The sequence below is a fragment of the Halichoerus grypus genome, chromosome 5 (assembly GCF_964656455.1).
Source record: "Halichoerus grypus chromosome 5, mHalGry1.hap1.1, whole genome shotgun sequence".
Classification (NCBI taxonomy): Eukaryota; Metazoa; Chordata; class Mammalia; order Carnivora; family Phocidae; genus Halichoerus; species Halichoerus grypus.
In genome coordinates this window covers 73,206,129-73,226,216 of record NC_135716.1, presented here as the reverse complement: position 1 = coordinate 73,226,216, position 20,088 = coordinate 73,206,129, and the positions used below count along the sequence as shown (strand labels likewise).

General features: G+C 42.3%; 1 protein-coding gene across 3 annotated transcripts in view; it reads left to right on the top strand.

The window, feature by feature from the left end:
* The window catches only part of LYN (LYN proto-oncogene, Src family tyrosine kinase), a 114,924-nt gene that overhangs the window by 50,238 nt on the left and 44,598 nt on the right, over positions 1-20,088 (top strand). For 2 of the 3 annotated variants that reach the window (XM_036106088.2, XM_036106089.2), the window contains exons 2-8: positions 4,612-4,748; positions 7,637-7,682; positions 8,504-8,609; positions 10,163-10,261; positions 10,384-10,487; positions 10,634-10,783; positions 11,628-11,780. In XM_036106088.2, coding sequence (XP_035961981.1) covers positions 4,617-4,748; positions 7,637-7,682; positions 8,504-8,609; positions 10,163-10,261; positions 10,384-10,487; positions 10,634-10,783; positions 11,628-11,780 — 790 coding nt within the window. In that variant the 5' untranslated portion in view covers positions 4,612-4,616. The remainder of the gene's footprint in view (positions 1-4,611; positions 4,749-7,636; positions 7,683-8,503; positions 8,610-10,162; positions 10,262-10,383; positions 10,488-10,633; positions 10,784-11,627; positions 11,781-20,088) is intronic. The other variant, XM_036106090.2, reaches the window with a different exon arrangement.

Here is a 20,088-nt window from a genome sequence, read left to right as displayed (position 1 = left end):
AATTAAATGAGAATCTCCACATATGAAATGTGCCTTCATTTACTGCTAAAAAAAAAAAAATGGAATATATTGCCATCGGACTTGAATGTCTGTAGGACTTGATGTCAAGTCTGTCATAAGCATTTGTGCCGGGGCCTTGCCCTCCTGTGACAAGCTCGGTTACTTCCTCTTCCCTTCGTGAAAGCGCTGTCACCCGCCCTGCACTTTTGCTCTTCCTGCCAGGAAACCTGCTCTAACAAATCTGGTGCCCACCATGTTACCCGACCTCCATTCTCCTCTTGTCCTGGGCTCAGCTTTTCTGCTTTCATTTGTTTAAACTCATTATCGTCTTTTTTTGGTGAAAGCATTTCAAATCCTTTTGAGAAAGAAGCAGGCCACAGAAATAATCCCTTCATTCAGCATCGTTAGTATGTAGATAAAGCACAAGTTTCAAAATAGCCATCGTATGGCAAAATGGTGGAGCTCGGACTTTTGGCTAAAGCCATGTGTGAGGCCCAGCACCGGCATTCCCCACCGCTGTGGCTTGGGAACTGGTCACATGACTTCTGTAGGCCTCAGTGTACTCCTCTGTAGAGTGGGGTTAGTAATACCTATGTCATAGGGTTTATTCAAGCAGTAAACAAGATGCTTAGAAAATGATAAATGTTTAATTAAAAAATACTAAGGGAAAGACTATACTTTCAGGGATCATTTCTATAGTTTGTAAAAAATACTAAGGTGCGAGTCATTGTACAGTGTAGCTCATATCATTTGCAAACATGTAACCACTTTCTCAGTTTTTGTGGGGGGTACATTGTATCTTCAACCTTTCTGGTACCTTCCCACAGCAGAAGGCATTTGCAAGACCTGGTCTGAGTTCATCCCTATGTCACAACAAGGAGCTCTCTGAGCTTTCTTGCTGGACTGTGAGGAACTGTAGGGCCCCAACCCAGGGCTCCCTGCTGGGTGGGCAGTCAGCAGAGGCCGGCTCAGCCTGAGCGACCAAGGACGGTATCTCCACGTGGAGCAGTGTTGTAATTGTTTCCATCTACGGCCCATGCATTGGTTCTCAGTGATCCATGGTGATGGGGGAGAGGAAACTACGAAATAAGCATAAAGAAATGATAATCCGTGGACTGTCACCACCCCTCACACATCCACCTGCTTTCTATTTCCATCCTTTGTCTTCCTTCCCAGGGCCACTGCCCATGGACAGTCGCCATTGTCTCTTTGTCCAGACCTCTTAGAGGTCTGGGTCCCAGATGTCCCCATCTAGCTCTCGTCTCCCCTCTTGCTCCTACAGAGTTCTCTCTGGGAAGGAGTGGTCTCATCATATCGTTTCCCTGGGTAAAAAACTTTCCATGGCTTCCTGCTGAAATAAAGTCTGCACTCCTTGGCATGATACAGAAATAACACCCCTCAAAGTACTTTTCTAACCTCATCCCCTGTGCGCATGCACACACACACACTGTTTCTAACATTTTGAACAACTTTATGAGAGAAAGTAGTGTAATATAAATATCCCCTTATTTTCTCCCCACTCCAACTTTTTATTTTGAAAATAACAAAGCCACAGGAAAAAAAAAAATGAAAGAACGTCCTCACCTGGATTCACTGATTTTTTAATGTTATGCCACATTTGTCTCCCACTCCCTTCTCTTTTTCATCTTGCCCAAAGTGTTGTAACTCGCAGACACCATGAGACTCCATTCGTGCACACGTGTGTATGCATCTCCTAAGATACGGACATTCTTCTGCATAACCACGGTGCTATCATCATATCACCTATGAAGCCCAGCAATTCCCTAATACCATGTTCAAATATATTCAGATTTCCCCAATTATCCCAACCTGTGTCCTCCTCTACCCCCAACCCCCTCCATCCAGGATTCATTCAAAGTTCACCCATTGTGTTTCTTTTGTTTCTTAATATGGAATAGTTCTGTCCTCACCTCTCTACCCCCCCCGCCCCGTACTTTTCAAAGTATCCAGATTGGTTACACATTAGGGATTTGTCTGATCATTTTGTTCCTCTAACCTCTGTGTTTCCTATAAACTAGAAGTTAGTTCTAGAGGTTTCTGTATCTTTTAAAACAACTGAGGTGGGTTTCACCTCCTTTCCTTTTTCTTGTCCACCTTTTGCAAGGGGGGTCAGGATGAACATGTGGGAAGGTGGAGTGCAGCAACCAGAGCTGGTCCATCCATTCATTCTTGCAGCGCATATCCCCTGAGCACCTGCTCTGCGCAGGCCCTGTGTAGCTGCTGGGAATACTGCCCTGAAGAAACAGGCTAGAGGCCTCCCTGTCTGCCTCAGTTCTGCTGGGGGCTGACCACGAATTCACCAATATGTAATGGGATGTCGGTCACAATTAGAAAAAGAAGAATGTAAAGCCTGAGGAATGGGCAGAGGGGCGATTTTTTTAGTAGGCTCGTTAGTGAAGACCAGTCTGGGCAGGTAACATTGTGTTTAGATCTGGAGAGGGTGGGAGAGAGAGACAGAGATGCAGAGACAGAGAGACACTGAAAGGGAAAGAGGGAGAAAGAGACAGGCAGGGACACAGAGAGAGACAGGCAGGAAGAGACAGACAGAGAGACAGAGACAGAGAGAGAGAGCGTGCGCTGGAGCGGGGCAGCTTGGCCAGGCTGCGGGAGTGCTGGCAGCCCAGAGGCTCGGTGGGGGGTGCGGTCAGTGCGAGGGGAAAGCAGGGTGTTAAGGGCAAAGGGCAGCGGTGGTCAGGTGGACCCTCCGGGGCCTCCTCTTGGAGCTGCCTGTGTGCTCAGTGGTGGGCTCCACCTTCCCTTCTTGAACAGCACCATCTTAATGGATGGTCAGTGAGATACAGCTTTTTTGGGAGGGGGTGGGGGTTGAGACTGGTGAGAAAAGAGCTTGACTGTTTACTTACAGATCAACTTTAAAACCCGTCTCACTTATTTACAGATCAACTTTAAAACCCTTCTCCATTGCAGATACTTTAGCATATTTTTAAAAAAAAGGGCTGTTTTGAATCAAAGAAGTACTTGCTTCCCCTTTATTTTGGGAACTGCTGCTTGCTAGTTTCGGAAAGAGGTGTGACTGTACTTTAGAGGCTTCAGATCTCCATGATGAGATGATAAACAAGTTGAAGGTTGCAGGCCCCCTGGAATCCTGCAGGACAAGGTGGGGAGATGAGCTGGCCTGTGGATGACAGTTTGACAATTTGGAGATCTTGAGGTTTCTTAGAACAGTTCCTCCCCCGGGAGTTATTTCCTGTTTCCCACCGCCTCCTCCCCAGACTCGGAATCCTCTCTCCCTCCTCTAAAGATCTAGGCAGTGGTCCTCCAATGGCAGTGCTTCCGAGTTCCACAGATTACCGCCCCCCCACCCCGGGGCAGGGGAGGGGTGGATGCCCTGCCTCCACTGGGCCCGAGGGAATTTCTTGGAATGCATCCAGGGAATCTGTTCTGTTGCGTTTGATGATCCTGGTGTCCCTTCAGCTTTGGGAGCCACTGCCCTATGGGACCTTCTAACAGAGCTCATAACAGATTTATTGTTTTTAATGTATGGATTTAACTGTGAGGCTGTGCTGTAAGGCAAGATTCATATCTGATATCAGATTTTAAATTCGATTCTTTAGCCCCCAGAGTGCTTGGTGCGGTGCTCTATACATCCTACTATGAACCAGAGAAATTAATAAAGGAGTTTAGCATTCAGAAACATGGTTGTGTCGTTCTGCACTGGTCAGGCTCGAGCCCCTTCTGTCCACGGCTCTTCCATTGGCAACGGGGATGTCTCTCCTGTTGGCATCTCCTCCTTTATTTCTGGTCTTGGTGAAGGGCCACCACCATTTTCCCAGGCCCCAAGCCACATCCAGTTGGAGCCCGGTTCTGCACCATCTAGCTCTTAATCATGCTTGCCTTTGAAGCCTCAAGCCCCCTCACTTGACCTTGCCCATTGTGTCCTCATGAAATGACAAAGTAAGAATAACAGCTCCCCAGCATGGCACCCACGGTGCGCCTCTGTTTCCATCCCAACTCCTGGCCTTCCCTACTTGCTCCTTGGCTAAAGGGTTTCTCATCATAGAACTAGTTCCCCGAAGGGATCAGCTTGAATCTGTTCCCTGAAGGAGTGAGATGAACCAGTTCCCCAAAGGGATGTGATGAACTAGTTCCCTGAAGGGGCCATGTTATCTCGGGATCAGTATTTTGCATATGAGGTTCCTTCTTCCTGGAATCCCTTTACTGACTCTGCCACATGACTAACATCCCTCCCATTTTGACTCAGAGCATTTCCTTTGGGGCATTTCCACTTGCCTGAGTTAGGTGCCCTTTCCTAGGTCCTGTGCATCCTCTGTCATTGACTCGCCACACTGTACTGTAGTTTTAATTCACAAATCTCTGCCACAAGAATAGGAGCATCTTTAGGGCAGGAATGATGTCTTCTGATATAAAATTGGTGCTCAATAAATAGTTGTTGAATGAATGAATGAACAAGCAAACGGGTATGTGAACAGTATTCACATTTGAGTTTGTTAAGCTATCTGTAATAAAAAATAAAAATGTATTCTTTTTATTCTTTGTGAATGGAGATATTTTGGTAGCTTGAAGCCAGTTCTAAAATGGTAAAACAATGTCATTGCTTTTGTATTCCCACAGGAAATATGGGATGTATAAAATCAAAAAGGAAAGACAATCTGAATGACGATGGAATAGATTTGAAGACTCAACCAGTACGTAATACTGACCGAACTATTTATGTGAGAGATCCAACGTCCAATAAACAGCAAAGGCCAGTAAGTAGATAGTCTCAGGGGAGAATTCCCACAGCAGGATCAAAGCATGGCTGCGTAATTTAAACGCCAAATCTGTAACATGTGCATGCAAAAAAATCACATCCATTACTTGGACCTCAAATAAGTTTTGATTTCCTTTATAACTTAATCCTTTAAAGAGTTTGTAAACATTTTAGAGATAAACAGACCACTTATTGTACGATAAAGGGCCTTTGATCACCTACTCACGTGTAAAGAAAATCATCTTTCATATCACTGGTGCAAAGACCCACCCTTTATATATAAAGATCAATCTATCTGTCTATCTGAACTTGGGTGACTTAGGATAGGTAGTGAGATCAGCACAGTGGTCTGGAGGCAAAAAAGAAATTCTGGATTCAAGTCAGAAGCTAAAATAAGTGCTAATATGCCCTTTGGCGTATCATATTTTATCCCCTATCTTGTCATTCTTCAGTTAACTCCAGACAGTACAGATTCTGAAGTTGTCATGCCTTATTATAGAGAATTAAAGGATTAAAAAGTACACAGCTAATTCTGCCCCCTAACCTTGGACAGATATCTGTACCAGAAATTTTACATGAGTGCTGTGCTATTCGATGCAGTTGGGAAATGCTTGGCAAAGGAAGACCTAATACTCTATCCAATTTCATGGAGAAGAGGACCAGAGCTTTGGATAGTTGCTATGTTAAACGTACTTTACTTCAGATCTTTTATCCTTTCCATCTATTTTATTATATACATATATATATAATCAAATTAGTATATATAGTATATATATATAAGTATATATATAGTATATAAATAGTATATTATCAAATTATATATATATAGTATATTATCAAATTAGCCCCAATGCCTTTATTAAGAATTTTCATAGTGTCTCTAGTCTGACATGTTTTAAATATAAGGCCTTGGCATTATGGAGTGTGTTCTTGTTACCAAGCCTTCTTGCAGCTCTTTCCCCACCGCTCCCCATTATCCTGTAGGTTTGACGGATGTCAAAGTCTCATGCCATTGCTGAAATTGAGAAGTTACTGTTGGCCTTCTTAAAAAGTGGAGATGAAGAGTGAATATATTATTGCTGTCAATTATTGTACGTGATGTTTCTAGATAGATAAATTAATGTTACAGTTATATAGAGAGAAACTCAAAATGTATAAGACTATATAGCTTTCATAATTTAGTGATAATAAATAATATAAATATAATATTTAAAAACATTACATAAACCAGTATAAGTAGAGAACTATATTACATACACATGATTAATAGGAAAGAAAATGATTGAAAGAATTGGAGTCACAGATAGTTGCCTCCTTATAGACTTTAAGAGATCTCATAAAACAAATCTGGCTTTTCCTGGTATCATGTACTATAGGCACTTTACGTGCTTTGAACCCAAGTTTTCTTTTGAAATGATGAACGAAGATGCCCTTGATTCAGAAAAACAAAGGCAAATCATATAAATGTACCATTTTTCCTCCTCCTAAGATTGAAAGAGGTTAACCATGGGGTTGGAAGGCAGAAGTAGTAAACAGGTTTGCAATATGGCAGCTCCCTCCTGGATTCTGTCTCTTAGTCTGTGCCTTCTCTGGCCACAGCTGCCCTTGTTTCCTGAGCCCGCTAGCATGGCCTTATCCCATGGCCATAGATAACACTCCCAGCTGTGGCCAGATGTGCCAAAAATGCACGCCCTGGCTCTGTGACAGGAGCTCCGAGAAGCCAGTGAGGTGAAATTGATGGAATTCAGCAACACCCCGAAGAAAAGACATTTTAAGGAAAGAGTTACGACAGATGAGTTGCCTATACGTGTTTTGGTCTTCTAGAAAGTCTGTTAAAACATTTGTAAATTAAGGACTCTTTGGTATTTGAAATCGGCTTGCTGCTTTCAAAGTGATTTAACTAGTTTCTCATCTTCTAATTATTTCCTCTAAATCATTTGTAATTGATCATGAATCCTAATTATGCAAATCCCCATGATTAAAAAAATCAGTCTAGAACTTTTAAAGTAAGTATTCAAGGATAGCACGGACCCCTGATTTTCTGATACCAGGACATAGAGTAATGCCCCCTCCCCCACTGCCCCAACCTCATAATTGGGGATTTTATGGGCTAACTGTCATCATCAGAAATTTAAATTAAAAAAAAAAAAAAGAAATTTAAATTTCAGTGCAAACTGTTTTGGTCCCATTCCATTAAGTCACTGAATCAAAGGGAAAAGTTGCATGATTTGTGGATGTAGGCCTTGGACAGTACTTTCCTGAAAAGGGGCCCACGAGGTCTTACCATCCTCCCCATGGTCACTGAGAGAAAAAGGAATTTGGTTTAAAAGGTCATTGAGGTGACCTTCTGTCCCACAGACCCTTCCTGCCAATTCACCTCCCAGCTGAAGTAACCGGGGATGCCATCTGTCCCCATGACAGGAGCAGAGTCAGCCTTAGGAAGCCTGGATCCGTTAGGACCTGTTCTCAGCCTCTAGTGACAGAGCCCTGACTCTGTTTGCTAAACAAGTCTGAGAAACACGGAGATCAGCAGTCCTGGCCGAAGTGGCAATCCCACCAAGCCAGCAGGGGCCCAGGCCGTTTCCGTCTTCTGCTCTGCAGTCCCTGGTGTCTGGTTTCCATGCTGAGACTCCAGCCTTCACCTGTTCACTTCCTGCCGCCACCGGCAAATGACTGCTCTTAGAAGGGAGAGCCGTTCCGCTGAGCTGTGTAGGATGGGACCCAGCTCTGCAAAATGTTTTCTCTGTTCTCTTCTTTCCGGCTTCCTAAATGAGCCATTCTAAACCTCATTTGCTACTGTGAGAAAAATGACATAACATACAACATGCATGTAAGTAAGAAAAGCTAAATGTAAAAATCCTTTTCCTAACCAATATTCTCTCCTAGGTTCCAGAATCTCAGCTTTTACCAGGACAGAGGTTTCAAACTAAAGGTATGTTTCCATAGCAACATGGTGGTTTTCCTTTCTTTACTGTTAGAGATGCATTAAGGGAGTCAGCTTGGGTGTTTTTATTTATACTTTCATTGTCAAAAAAATACATGGAATATAAAATTTATCATTGTCACCATTTTTACGTGTCTAGTTGAGTAGCTTTAAGTACATTCACATTATTGGGCAGCCAGCACCACCATCCATCTCCAGAACTTCTTCATCTCCCCAAACTGAAACTCGGTCCAAGTTTAACACTAACTCCCCATTCCCCCACTCCCCTCAGCCCCTGCCAACCACCATTCCACTTTCCGTCTCAATGAATTTGGCCACTCTAGGTACCTCAAATAAGTGGACTCATAAAGTGTTTGTCCTTTCGTGTCTGGCTTATTTCACTCCTTGTAATGTCTTCAGGGTTCATCCATGTTGTAGCTCGTGTCAGAATGTTCTTCCATTTTAAGGCTGAATAATATCACGTTGTATGTACACACCACATTTTGTTTATCCATTCATTTGCCACCGAACATTCGGACTGTTCCTTCCTTTCAGCTCTTGTGAATAATGCTGCTCTGAACATGGCTGTATCCTTTCTGAAGTATAGGGCTGGAATTAATTATAACTGTAGGTCTCTATGACTGGGGATAACATCAACTGTATCCAGTGTATCCAACTGTATACGTTGCTTACTGCAGACCATGTGGGCTCTGAGCCCCACTAGGCAGGAAACACATGTCATTATCCATCTTTTGTGCCTGATAAAGACTTGTTAAAACGTTTCCATTGATGGATTCTTGAACGTCTCCCCTTTCGTCCTTCATTTTTAGATCCGGAGGAGCAAGGAGACATCGTGGTAGCCTTGTACCCCTATGATGGCATCCACCCGGACGACTTGTCTTTCAAGAAAGGAGAGAAGATGAAAGTCCTGGAGGAGTAAGTATGCCCACGCACCCTTTTCTCGGGCCAGAGTCCTGGCCCCTTCGTTCTGCTCCCAGCAGCACAGCAACGAGCAGCCTCCCAGCCTCCTTGCTGCTAGCAGGGCTTTGGGAGTGCAAGGAATGAGGCCAAAGGAATCTTCCTCTTATGTTCTCCAGGTTTCCCTTTGAATGCAGACACCAGTTTCTTTCTTTATCCGTCTGTGCCACCTTAAGAAGCTTGTGTCTGTGTGGAGTTTGCATGTTATTTTAATGCCCGTGTTTACTTAGTTATAATGCTCAAATTCAGACTGGGTGTATGGGTCCGACTTGGTTTGATTTTTAAGGGCACTGTGCAGAAGCAGCCGTCATTTTGGAAAAGCCCCTCCTCAGCCGTTGTCGTCCTTCTGTGAAGACACTTAGACATCGTCGTGTCCTTGACCCACCCCCCAGCTCCCCATGCTGACTCACAGACCCGTGGCTCAGACCACAGGGGCTTGGTACTGAGAATAAGGATTTCCCAAGTATTTGCCCCTGATCTTGCATACATTGTCATGCTGGCCGGCCTACCAGGGTTGGAGGAGGGAGACCCCTTAGTAAGTGCTAAGTGGTTAAGAGCAGTTCTCACTTACTGGGTGAGTGTGAACTCGGGCCTAATCCTGGCCCTGCCTCTTGATAGCTGTGTGACCTTGACAAGTCCCTTCAGCTCTATGCCTTCGTTTCTGCACTTAGGAAACGGGAGCGGCCTATAATGGGAGTGACAGTGGCTCTGTCCCGGGTTGATGTGAGAATGTCGTGAATAGACAGACGCACAGCAGGTAGCAGCTTCGGGTCCTTGTGGCTGTCCTTCATGGCTTGCAAACAAGGAGCCCGACTGGGCGTGGGGATTTGAACATCATAGTTGAGGCTCCTGGGGACCCTTCCATTCCTGCCTCCTTCCTCGGCCCCAGCCTCCTCCTTGGCTCCATGCTGAGGGCAAGAACAGGGGGAATGAGCCTACCTGCTTGGGATTACTTTATGGTTTTCCGTTTCTTCTCTCCACAGCACCTCTCTATGGAAAGTAGATGTTTTAACAAAGGAGTTTATAACGTGAGAGCGATGGTTCGTTGTTCCCTTGACTCTCGTTTCTATATAAGGATCCTACAGCATTTCTTGGAGATCCTGGGGGAAATTACAAATGGTTGCTTCTGCAAGAGAGGAACCATTTTCACCAACTCTTGTGTGTGCGGCGCCGAGCACAGTGATCCAGTTATGAGGCTGTTTTCCTTTGCCTTAAGTCTCTAAACATAGTTTTATTTCAGCAAAAGGAGCGAATTTTCCCGCTGGATTCTGGGGTTCCAGGGATCTTCCCACCCTCCCTCACCCCCCCTTCAGACAATTGTTATTGCAGTTCTTGACTCATTGGATACAAACACTTATTTTTTTTAAGATTTTATTTTTGTAAACATAATCTCTACGCGCAACGTGGGACCCGAACTCACAGGCCCAAGGTCAGGAGTCCCATGCTGTACCAACAGAGCGAGGCAGGCGCCCCTGGACACAGACACTTTTTGATGTCCGTTTCTCTTCCAGGCATGGAGAATGGTGGAAAGCTAAATCCCTTTCAACAAAGAGAGAAGGGTTCATCCCCAGCAACTACGTCGCCAAAGTCAACACCTTGGAAACGGAAGAGTGAGTCCTTACCTGTTGCCATCTTGGATGGTTTTGCTTGCTGCCTTGGCTTTCTTATGCATTCCTTACCTTTTTCCTTCCCTGGAGCGTAACATCCATGAAGTGTGACAATGTCTTCTCAGGTGGTTTTTCAAGGATATAACCAGGAAAGATGCAGAAAGACAGCTGCTGGCGCCAGGGAACAGTCCTGGAGCTTTTCTTATCAGAGAAAGCGAAACCTTGAAAGGTAGGAAGTGCTTTAAGTCCCCTTCTAAATCACTATTTAGGAAATCATTCTTAGAAACTAGTCTAGAATTCTTTTTTTAAAAAAAGATATATCCTGGTCGTGAAAGTTTTATGGTTTGATAACAAACTTGTGTTTTTCCCCCACAGGAAGCTACTCTCTTTCTGTCAGAGATTATGACCCTGTGCACGGTGATGTTATTAAGCACTACAAAATTAGAAGTCTGGACAATGGGGGTTATTACATCTCTCCACGAATCACTTTTCCTTGTATCAGTGACATGATTAAACATTACCAAAGTAAGTAAAAACTGAAGGTCGGACAAGACAAAACAGATTTATTACAAAATGTAGGGTGTCAAACACTTCTTTATATTAAAATTCTTCGACCTCATATTTCTTTTGGATGAATTTGGAGGATCCGTATTCTGTAATTGATTCTAAATTAATCTGTAATTACATATGCATTTAAAGTCAGATCGGATCTTAGTGAATAATTATCCCAGTTCTTTCCACCACATCCATGCTGTTTGACAGTTAATGTTCCAAAACTGCGAAGAGAAAAATGAATATTCTTTTCATGTAGTGCATATTTTTACAACACATTTTTAAATATTTGGAATCAGAATGCAGATTTGCAGGTCTGTGTCTTTATATATATATATATATATTTATATATGCGTGTGTGTGCGTGTGTGTGTGTGTGTAAAAGTAATCCATAGTCTGGGTAAAAGAAAACAGAAATAACAACAACAAGAAAATATTTAGAAGAGGCAAGTCAATGGTCCTCAGTCTCCAGTGCCACTTTTCAGCCCTGAGAAGCCAAACCCATGGGCGGCCTTTAGGTTCATTCTCTGTGTGATTGAAGTCAGTTATAGTCAGTAGCTGCTGGTACTGTTTACTTCTGTAACCCACTCCGCGGGGATACATATTGTAGGTTTGCAAACAGTACTAATGGATAAAATGTCCTTCAGGCAAGAATTTCCAAAGTCACAATTAGACAAAAGATACCCCCATAGCATTTTAGGTTCGTAGACTGCGTCGAGCTGGAAATGATCCCACCAGTAGTCGAAATTTCTTCATAGATACTGGTAAATTACAAAGTAGGACATTTCTTAACCTTTTTTTTTCTCTTTCACATTAGAGCAGTCAGATGGCTTGTGCAGAAGGTTGGAGAAGGCTTGTATTAGCCCCAAACCACAAAAGCCGTGGGACAAAGATGCCTGGGAGATCCCACGGGATTCCATCAAGTTGGTGAAAAGGCTTGGTGCTGGGCAGTTCGGGGAAGTCTGGATGGGTGAGTGTGTGGCTCTGGAGGAGGTGACCAGAGAAGTAAGGGCTCAAGCAGTGTCCACCCATTTTCTCAGCCAAACATTAAACCATGTCAGAAACATCATTTCTTTTGTTTTGCTCTGCCCACCTGGCACAAGAACTGGCCTGCAAATTGGTTTGATTGGACTCTCTTCCTTGTAACTCTCTCTCTTAAATTTTTAGTTGAATTACACTTGACATACAATGTTATATTTGTTTCAGGTGTACAACATAGTGATTCAACAGCTCTGTATGTTTTGTTCTGCTCACCATGAGAAGTATAGTCACCATCTGTCACCATACAACATTGTTACGATATTATTAACTCTATCTTCGTGCTGTACTTTTCATCCCCGTGACTTAATTGTTTTATAACTGGATGTTCGTACCTCTTACTCCCCTTCACCTATTTCACTTCTCCTGTCCCCTGTAGTAGCTCTTTTAGAATGAACGTTTATAAGGAAGAGGACAGTGGGTTTTTATCCTGATTGTTCTGTCTACTCGTTCGTGATTCTCTCATCACCAGATTCTCTGGACACATATTTTAAGGGCAGGAAATTGGTTTCCATCTCAGGGAAAATTATATTCAGGGTGAGGTTCGTCCTTACTAGTGGGCATAATAAGAAGCATCACATTTATTGCACTTTCTCACCAAGAAAGTTTCTAAAGGTGCTCAAAATGCTGCCATTCATGAATTATTCCTTATGTCCTGCCTTCTCAGGCAGACCAGAGGTAACCATGAAATTAGAGCAGTGATTTCTCCAGGGGATTTTTTTCCCCATGTCTTTTCTAAAGTTTTTATAGCAAATTTGAATTTTCTTTTTTCTTTTGTGATAGAATTTATAGAGCCCTTTTAAAAAAAGTCATGTTCTCTTTGAGGTTCTAACTGAAAATGCCGTTGCTCTTGTTAAGGATAACACGTGTGGTCATGCAGTCTCAGTGGATCACATTTTCTGTGCCAGCTTTGTGTGAGTGAAAAGCACTGTGATTTCTAGAGAGATGAAGGGGTAGCAGCTTTTAATCCTGTGCAGTCCCAGCTGAGCAGAAGCTAGAGACTCAGCCTGCTGCGACCATGTAGGCAGCCCGCTTGCCCATCCAGGGGTCTGTGAGAGAGGTTTCTCCTCTAACATGTTGGCCCCTGGGATCAGAGTATCGCCTCCTTTCTCCTGTTGCTGTTGCTTTAGTTGAAGCATCTTTTAAATATGGCGGATACTGACCCAGCATAGAATGAGTTCGCTGCACTGTAAGTCTGTGAACTTGTTATGGAATCCAGGTAAATGATAATTACACAAGCTGACGGTCTTCATTTTGGTTAGCATATTCCAGAACTAGTCAGTAGTGCCCGTCATGCACACCATTTCCATCCCAGTCAGCAGATTCGTGGGTGTGAGTGTGCGCTCCTGGACGCGGCGGCCTCTTCTCATTCACACTCTGTGGCCCAGGTCATAGAATCCAACTCCCCCTTTGCCTGTCTGCCCTTTTCCTTTTTATTGAGGTAAGATTTGTGTCACAGAGAATCAGTCATTTTAAAGTAAACGATTCAGTGACGTTTACTGTACTCACGTTGTTGTGTAACCACCTCCATCTAGTTCCAGAAAGGAAGCAGTGTACCCGTGAAGCAACCATTCCCCATTTCCCCTCCCCCGACCCTGGCAACCACCATTCTGCTCTCTGTGTCAGTGAACTTGACTGGTCTAGGTACCTCATGTAAGTGGAATCCTACTGCATTTGCCTTTTTGTGACTGGCTTATGTCACTTAACATAATGTCCTCAAGGCTCATCCATGTTGTAGCGTGTGTCAGAATTTCATCCTTTTTTTAATGGCTGAATAATGTTCTACTGTATGGATACACCACACTTTGTTTATCCACTTGTCTGCTGATGGATATTTGGGTTGTTTCTACCTTTTGGCTATTGTGAATAGTGCTGCTACGAACATTCATGTACAAATTGTGTAGACAAATGGTTTCATTTCTCTTGGGTATATATGTTCTTTTAACAGTGAAATTGCTGAGTCATATGGTAATTCTATCATTAGCTTTTTGAGGGATCATCAAGCTGTTACCTGCTCATTTAAAAAAAAAAAGCTACCTTCTTTATTCCTCTGAGGTGTTTGTATTTATTTCTTAATATGTTTTTTTGCAAATCCACAGAATAGGGGCTGGAATTGTGTAATGAACATTGCAAACCCTTCACCTGAATTCACCAGTTAGTGGTTTGCTATATTTGCTTTTTGTCTTTTCTACATACACACACATACACAGTGAGTTGCAGATGTGATGACTTTTCACCCCTAAATACGGAAATATGTGTCTCCTGAGAGCAGGACCATTATCTTACACGATACATTGGCCACGTTTAGGAGATCTAACATCAATACATACTATTATCTAATACGAAGTCTAGAATTCCTTTAGTTGTCCCAGTAATGCCCTTGAGCTCCCTAGGATCATGTATTTGCATTGAGTTGACATGTCTTCACTACCCTCTAATCTGGAACAGTCCCTCGGTCCTTCTTCATCTTTTATGACACTGACATTTTGTAGAACATGGGTCAGTTGTTCTGTAGAATGTTCCTCATTTGGATTTTTCCATGATTTGGCTCAGGAAATGCCTTTGTGCATGAATAGTATCTAAACAGTAAACGATGCTGTGTCCTCAGGGCATCTACCAGGAGGCACAAAATATTAGTTGGTCCCATTATTGCTCATGGTCTGTGTGATTTTAAGGAGGTCTACCAGATTTCTCCATTGTAAATACTACTTTTTAGTTCTTTTTCATAATTAATTGATAATCTGTGGGGAGATCATTTAAGATCTTGTAAATATCTTCTGCTCCAAAAGAACTTTCCTCAAATGGTTTCAGCATTATCTGCTCATGTTGAGGTCTCTTCCCTCTTAGAAGCCATCACTTCTCTAAAGAGAAGCTGCCCCTATCTTCCTCCACGCTCCCTCCCAACGTGTCTTCTCCAACCCCGCTGGCTCACTGAGGGAACCATGTTCCTCCCTGTATTTACCATGACTTTGAATGGGGAGGAGGTGATGAAGTGGGGGATGAGGAAGAAGAAGGACGGGAGGAAAGACTATCCAAGCTGTACAGTGTCCACTGCCCCCCTTCTAGGCACATATTCTTCAGTTATCTCTCATACTCATTGCAATACCACTGTGAGATAGGAATTATTGTCAGCATTTGATAAACAAGGACACTGGACTCAGACAAGTGACTTGCCCAAAGTCATTCAAGGCAGTGAAGACACCAGCTGCTTTGGCATCCCAGAGACCTGGACTCACTTGCTTGCTAAAAGCTATTTACAAGTTAGTTTGACCTCATCAGTTTCCTCATCAGTAAAATGGGCAAACAAACATCTTCTCAGTTGCTGAAATGAGAATGAAATTCTATACCTGACGTGTTTCCTATACAATATGGTTCTGTGCACTCTAGTTTCATTTTCTTTATTTTACCATATTTGACCATAGTCACTGGAAGCTATATTTCAGTGGATTTTCCCCAACTTCAGTCATGAGTTCGAACTATAAATAATCCAGTTAGACCTTCCTGTGAATATTTGCCAGCAAAGGAATTGCATACCTGTCATGAAGAGAAAAGTAGAGGGAGCTTAACGGGGTGTACTCATCTGCTCTAAAACAGTAACCCTGCATACGAAATGATGGTTTGGAGTTCTGTTCCAACCTCCTCATGTTCAGCTGTGAAGCCAGGATGAAGGCATCAAACTACATGATGTTTGCACTGGAGAGAGAAGGGATAAGATCTGCTAGTCTGGGAAGTTATTGCTTTGAGGGGAAGAGATTATGCTAGTCCTCTTGTGTTTTCTTAAAATTTTCTTTTTTTTAAATATTAAAGATTATTTATTTATTTACCAGAGAGAGAGAGGGAGAGAGAGAGAGCACAAGCAGGGGGAGCAGCAGGAGAGGGAGAAGCAGCTCCCTGCTGAGCAAGGAGCCCGATGTGGGGCTCGATCCCAGGACCCCGGGATCATGACCTGAGCCGAAGGCAGACGCTTAACCGACTGAGCCACCGGGCATCCCTTCTTAAAATTTTCTTGAGAGCTACTAGCAAGTAGAATGGTAAACTCTTTGCCAGCTTTGCCATGGTGGTGGTCACAGGTGCCATATGCCAGCCCAACTCGGCCAGAGAAACTGAGGAGGGGGTGAGCTAGCGTAGCAGCGGGAGTCAACGCCTGAGTCAATCGGCTCACAGTACATTTCTGTCCTGAGTGACCCAAGCCTGTGCTGAAATTGTCACCTGCAGATCAAGCTCATTGGTCCTTCTGAGATGAGGAAAACCTCTGCTTCCAATTCCAGATATACTAGATCCTCCTGCCCATTTCTCGCCTTTTCCTGTTCATGTGCTTCCACTGGCCACCTGCTAAATCTTCATACTGACTTTAGAGAACATTTTTTAGCATGTGCCGAGGTAGTGGGAGAAACTGAGGTTTAGAAGAGAGGAGAAATGCGGCATTGGAAAATATTTAACTGTTCTATCGAGAGTGTTACTTGGATTTAAACTGTTTGAAAGAGGGTAAAAATCTGGTGAAAATTCAGCATTTGAATAGATTTGCTAATAATTTTGTGTGCATGGTAAAATGCATATAACTTAAAATTTACCATCTTAACCATTTTTAAGTGTACAGTTCAATACTGTTATGGACATTCTGATTAGACAGCCAATTTCCAAAGCTCTTTTTATCTTGAAAACTGGGCTTCTATACTCTTTAAACAACAATTCCCCATAACCCTCTTCCCAGCCTCTGTCCACCACCGTTCTACTTTCTGTCTTTATAAATAAGCAGAATCATAAAGTATGTACTTTTTTGTGTGACTGGCTTATTTCACTTAGCACGTCCTCCAGGTTCATCCATGTCGTAGCCTATGACGGAATTTCTTTCCATTCTAAAGCTGACTTAAATTCCATTGTATGTATATACCATATTTTGTTGATCCATTCATCCACTGATAGACACTTGCGTTGATTCCACCTTTTGGCTATTGTGAATAATGCTGCTATGTCCATGCGCACACAAATTTCTCTTTGAGACCCTCCTTCCAATTCTTTGGGGTATATACCCAGGAGTGGGATTGCTGGATCACAGGGAAATTCTATATTTAATTTTTTGAGGAACTGCCATACTGTTTTCCATAGTGGCTACACTTTACATTCCTACCAACAGTGCACAAAGGTTCCAATTTCTCTACATCCTCACCAACACTTACTCTTTACTTTTCTATCTTTCCCTTCTTTCCTTCCTACCTTCCTTCCTTCCTTCCTTCCTTCCTTCCTTCCTTCCTAAGGTAGCCATCCTAATGGATGTTAGGTTGTATCTCATTGTGGTTTTGATTTGTACCCTAGTGATTAGTTATGTTGAGTATATGTGTTTATCTTTTCATGTGTTTACTGGCCATTTATATGTTTTCTTTGGAGAAATATCTATTCAAGTCCTTTGCTCAGGTTTTAATTGGTTTGTTTGATTTGCTAATAATGTTTTATAAGAGAGAGGCAACAGAAGCTTATCTGAAAGATTATAATAGAACCTAGCTTTTGTAGGCATGGTGTGAGGATTAAATGAGATGATTCAGGTGAGCACGTAGTCGACAGCACTCAGAGAACTGTTGTTATTATTAAATACTGAATTTTCTTATAAAGAAAGTATGGTAACATTAGTGGAAAGACCGAAATAGGAGAGATTACCCAGGATTTCCTCACTCAACAAAGTTGTTTCTTGTTGGTTTTTTTTTTTAAGATTTATTTATTTATTTGAGAGAGAGAGCACTCGAGCATGTGCGCGCACATGCATATTCATGCGTGCACAGAGGTGGGGAGGGGCAGAGGGAGAGGGAGAGAATCTTCACGTAGACTCCCTGCTGAGCGTGGAGCCCGACCCAGGGCTCAGTCCCACGACCCATGAGATCATGACCTGAGCCAAAACTAAGAGTTGGACATTTAACAAACTGAGCCACCCAGGCACCCCTGTTTCTTGGGGTTTTTTAAATTAAACTTCTTATTTTGAGATAATTATAGATTTATATGTAATTGTAAGAAATAATACAGAAATGAAAACATGTCCATGCAAACACTTTTACATGAATATTTGGAAGAACATTATTCATAATAGCTAAAGAGTGTAAACAATCCACATGTCCATCAACTGAATGGATAGACAAAATGTGGTGTATCCATACCATGGAATATTATTCAGCAAGAAAAAGAAATAAAGTACTGACACATGCTACAGTGTGGATGACCATTGAAAACACTATGTTGAATGATAAAAGCCAGACAGACACAGAGGACCACATGTTATGTGATTCCATTTATATGAAATGTTGTGAATAGGCAAATCTATAAAGACAAAGGAAATGAGTGGTTGCCTCAGGTGGAAGGATGGGGATGTGGCCGTCAAGGGATATGGGATTTCTTTTGGGGGTGATGGAAATGTTTCAATAATTGTGCTGATGGGCTCACAACTCTGAATATATAAAAACCAATGAATTGTATACTTTAAATAGGCAAATGGTATGGTATATGGATTATATTTCAACAAAGCTTTATATACATATATATTGTATCACATATTACATATATATATGTGTATATATATGTATATATATATATATATATATATATATAATGCAAAGAGATCCCATGTAACCTTTACCCAGTTTCCCCCAATGCTAACATCTTGCAAAATTGTAGTATGATATCATTGCCAGGATATTGACATAGATGGTTTTTTTTTTAATCGGGCTTTTCTCTTTTTAGTCTTGTATTAAAGAAAGGAAGGAAGAGGAGGTAGGAACAGGGTGGGGAAGGAAGGAAAGAAGGAAGAAATTTAAAAAAGAAAGGGAAAAGAACAAAATAGAAATTTTGATCCTCAATCTTTTGCAGATATATCGGTTCTGTGAATTTGGCTATCAGGGAGCTCTTCCTTAGCTATTGAAATAAGGTCAATATGTTGAATGCATTTAGCAGAGGAATACTGGGAATAAAACCAAAAGAATAATGATTGATGACACTATGTTATGCATCAGAGGTCAAAGGTTGCCCCCTCTCCTAGGTGTGTCTGTATGTCTCATTCCAACTCTCTTGAGGGTTGGTGTAATAGCAAGGTCTGCCATTTAGGGCTGCCTGAATTTTGTTTTTTATTTCTCTATTTTATTTCTCAAGAGATGAGCAGGCTAGTTTTTCTCATTGATAGAAAAAGAAGAACAAATTAAAAATGATATCACTGTTAACCAAGTAAATTGATATTTTTGTGAAGCTTGAGGAATGGTTCATAGACCACCAGTCACATTTTATGGTCTGGGTTTTTTTGGTCTGAAATGCAGTGAACAAATACGAGGAAGTGACCTGTTCTGGGGAGGAGGGGTGGGGGTAAAAGAAAGCAGTTTCTCCCTCAAGCTGTTTCCTGTCCTTCGTGTGATCCTCTTGACATCTGGCTTGGTGACACGTTTTTCCCCCGTGGATTATTGGATTCCGAGGGAACTGACTAGTCAGTGAAGCCAAGGATGATGTTTCCTGTTACCACTTGGTCTACGAAGAGACTTTGTAGAAGAAAGGGAACTTGTTTTGAATTGAATTTTGCCTTTTTTTTTTTTTTTTAGATTTTATTTATTTAGAGACAGAGCATGAACGGAGGGAGGAGCAGAGAGAGAGGGACAAGCAGACTCTGCACCAAGCACAGAACCAGATGTGGGGCTCGATCTCACAACCCTGAGATCATGACCTGAGCTGAAATCAGGAGTCCCACGCTTAATGGACTGAGCCACTCAGGTTTTGCTTGATATATTTTCATTTAAGCCAACTGCATTGAAATTAATCACCAGCCAACTTGCAAAATCAACCCCATGCATCTTTTTTTTACCAACTTCCATTTTGTGGTACTTAGGTGTTCTTTAGCAAATTAGGCACACCTGAAAATAGAGCTTTCTCAGATTGTCACCCCAACTGTCTTTAACTGTGCCAAAGTGGCACTCTTGAAGACATTCTTTACTTTCAAATGAATTTTTTAAAAAAATCATTTGCATCTGTAATGCCAACCCAAATCTCCATGAGTAGGTTAATTGAATACTGGAGAATATCTTGGTAAAGTACAATTTGATCCGTAGCGCCGAATAAAAACCATGCCTTTAGTGCAAGTTGGAAACCTGCCTTGTTGCTTAAATACCACAACCTCAAGACACAAGTAAGTGGGAGTTACTGCCCTTCTTGAGCTGTGCTCTTGACACAGCTGTTTTAGTCACTGTTCATCTCAAACTCCCTATCAGCATTTTTAATAT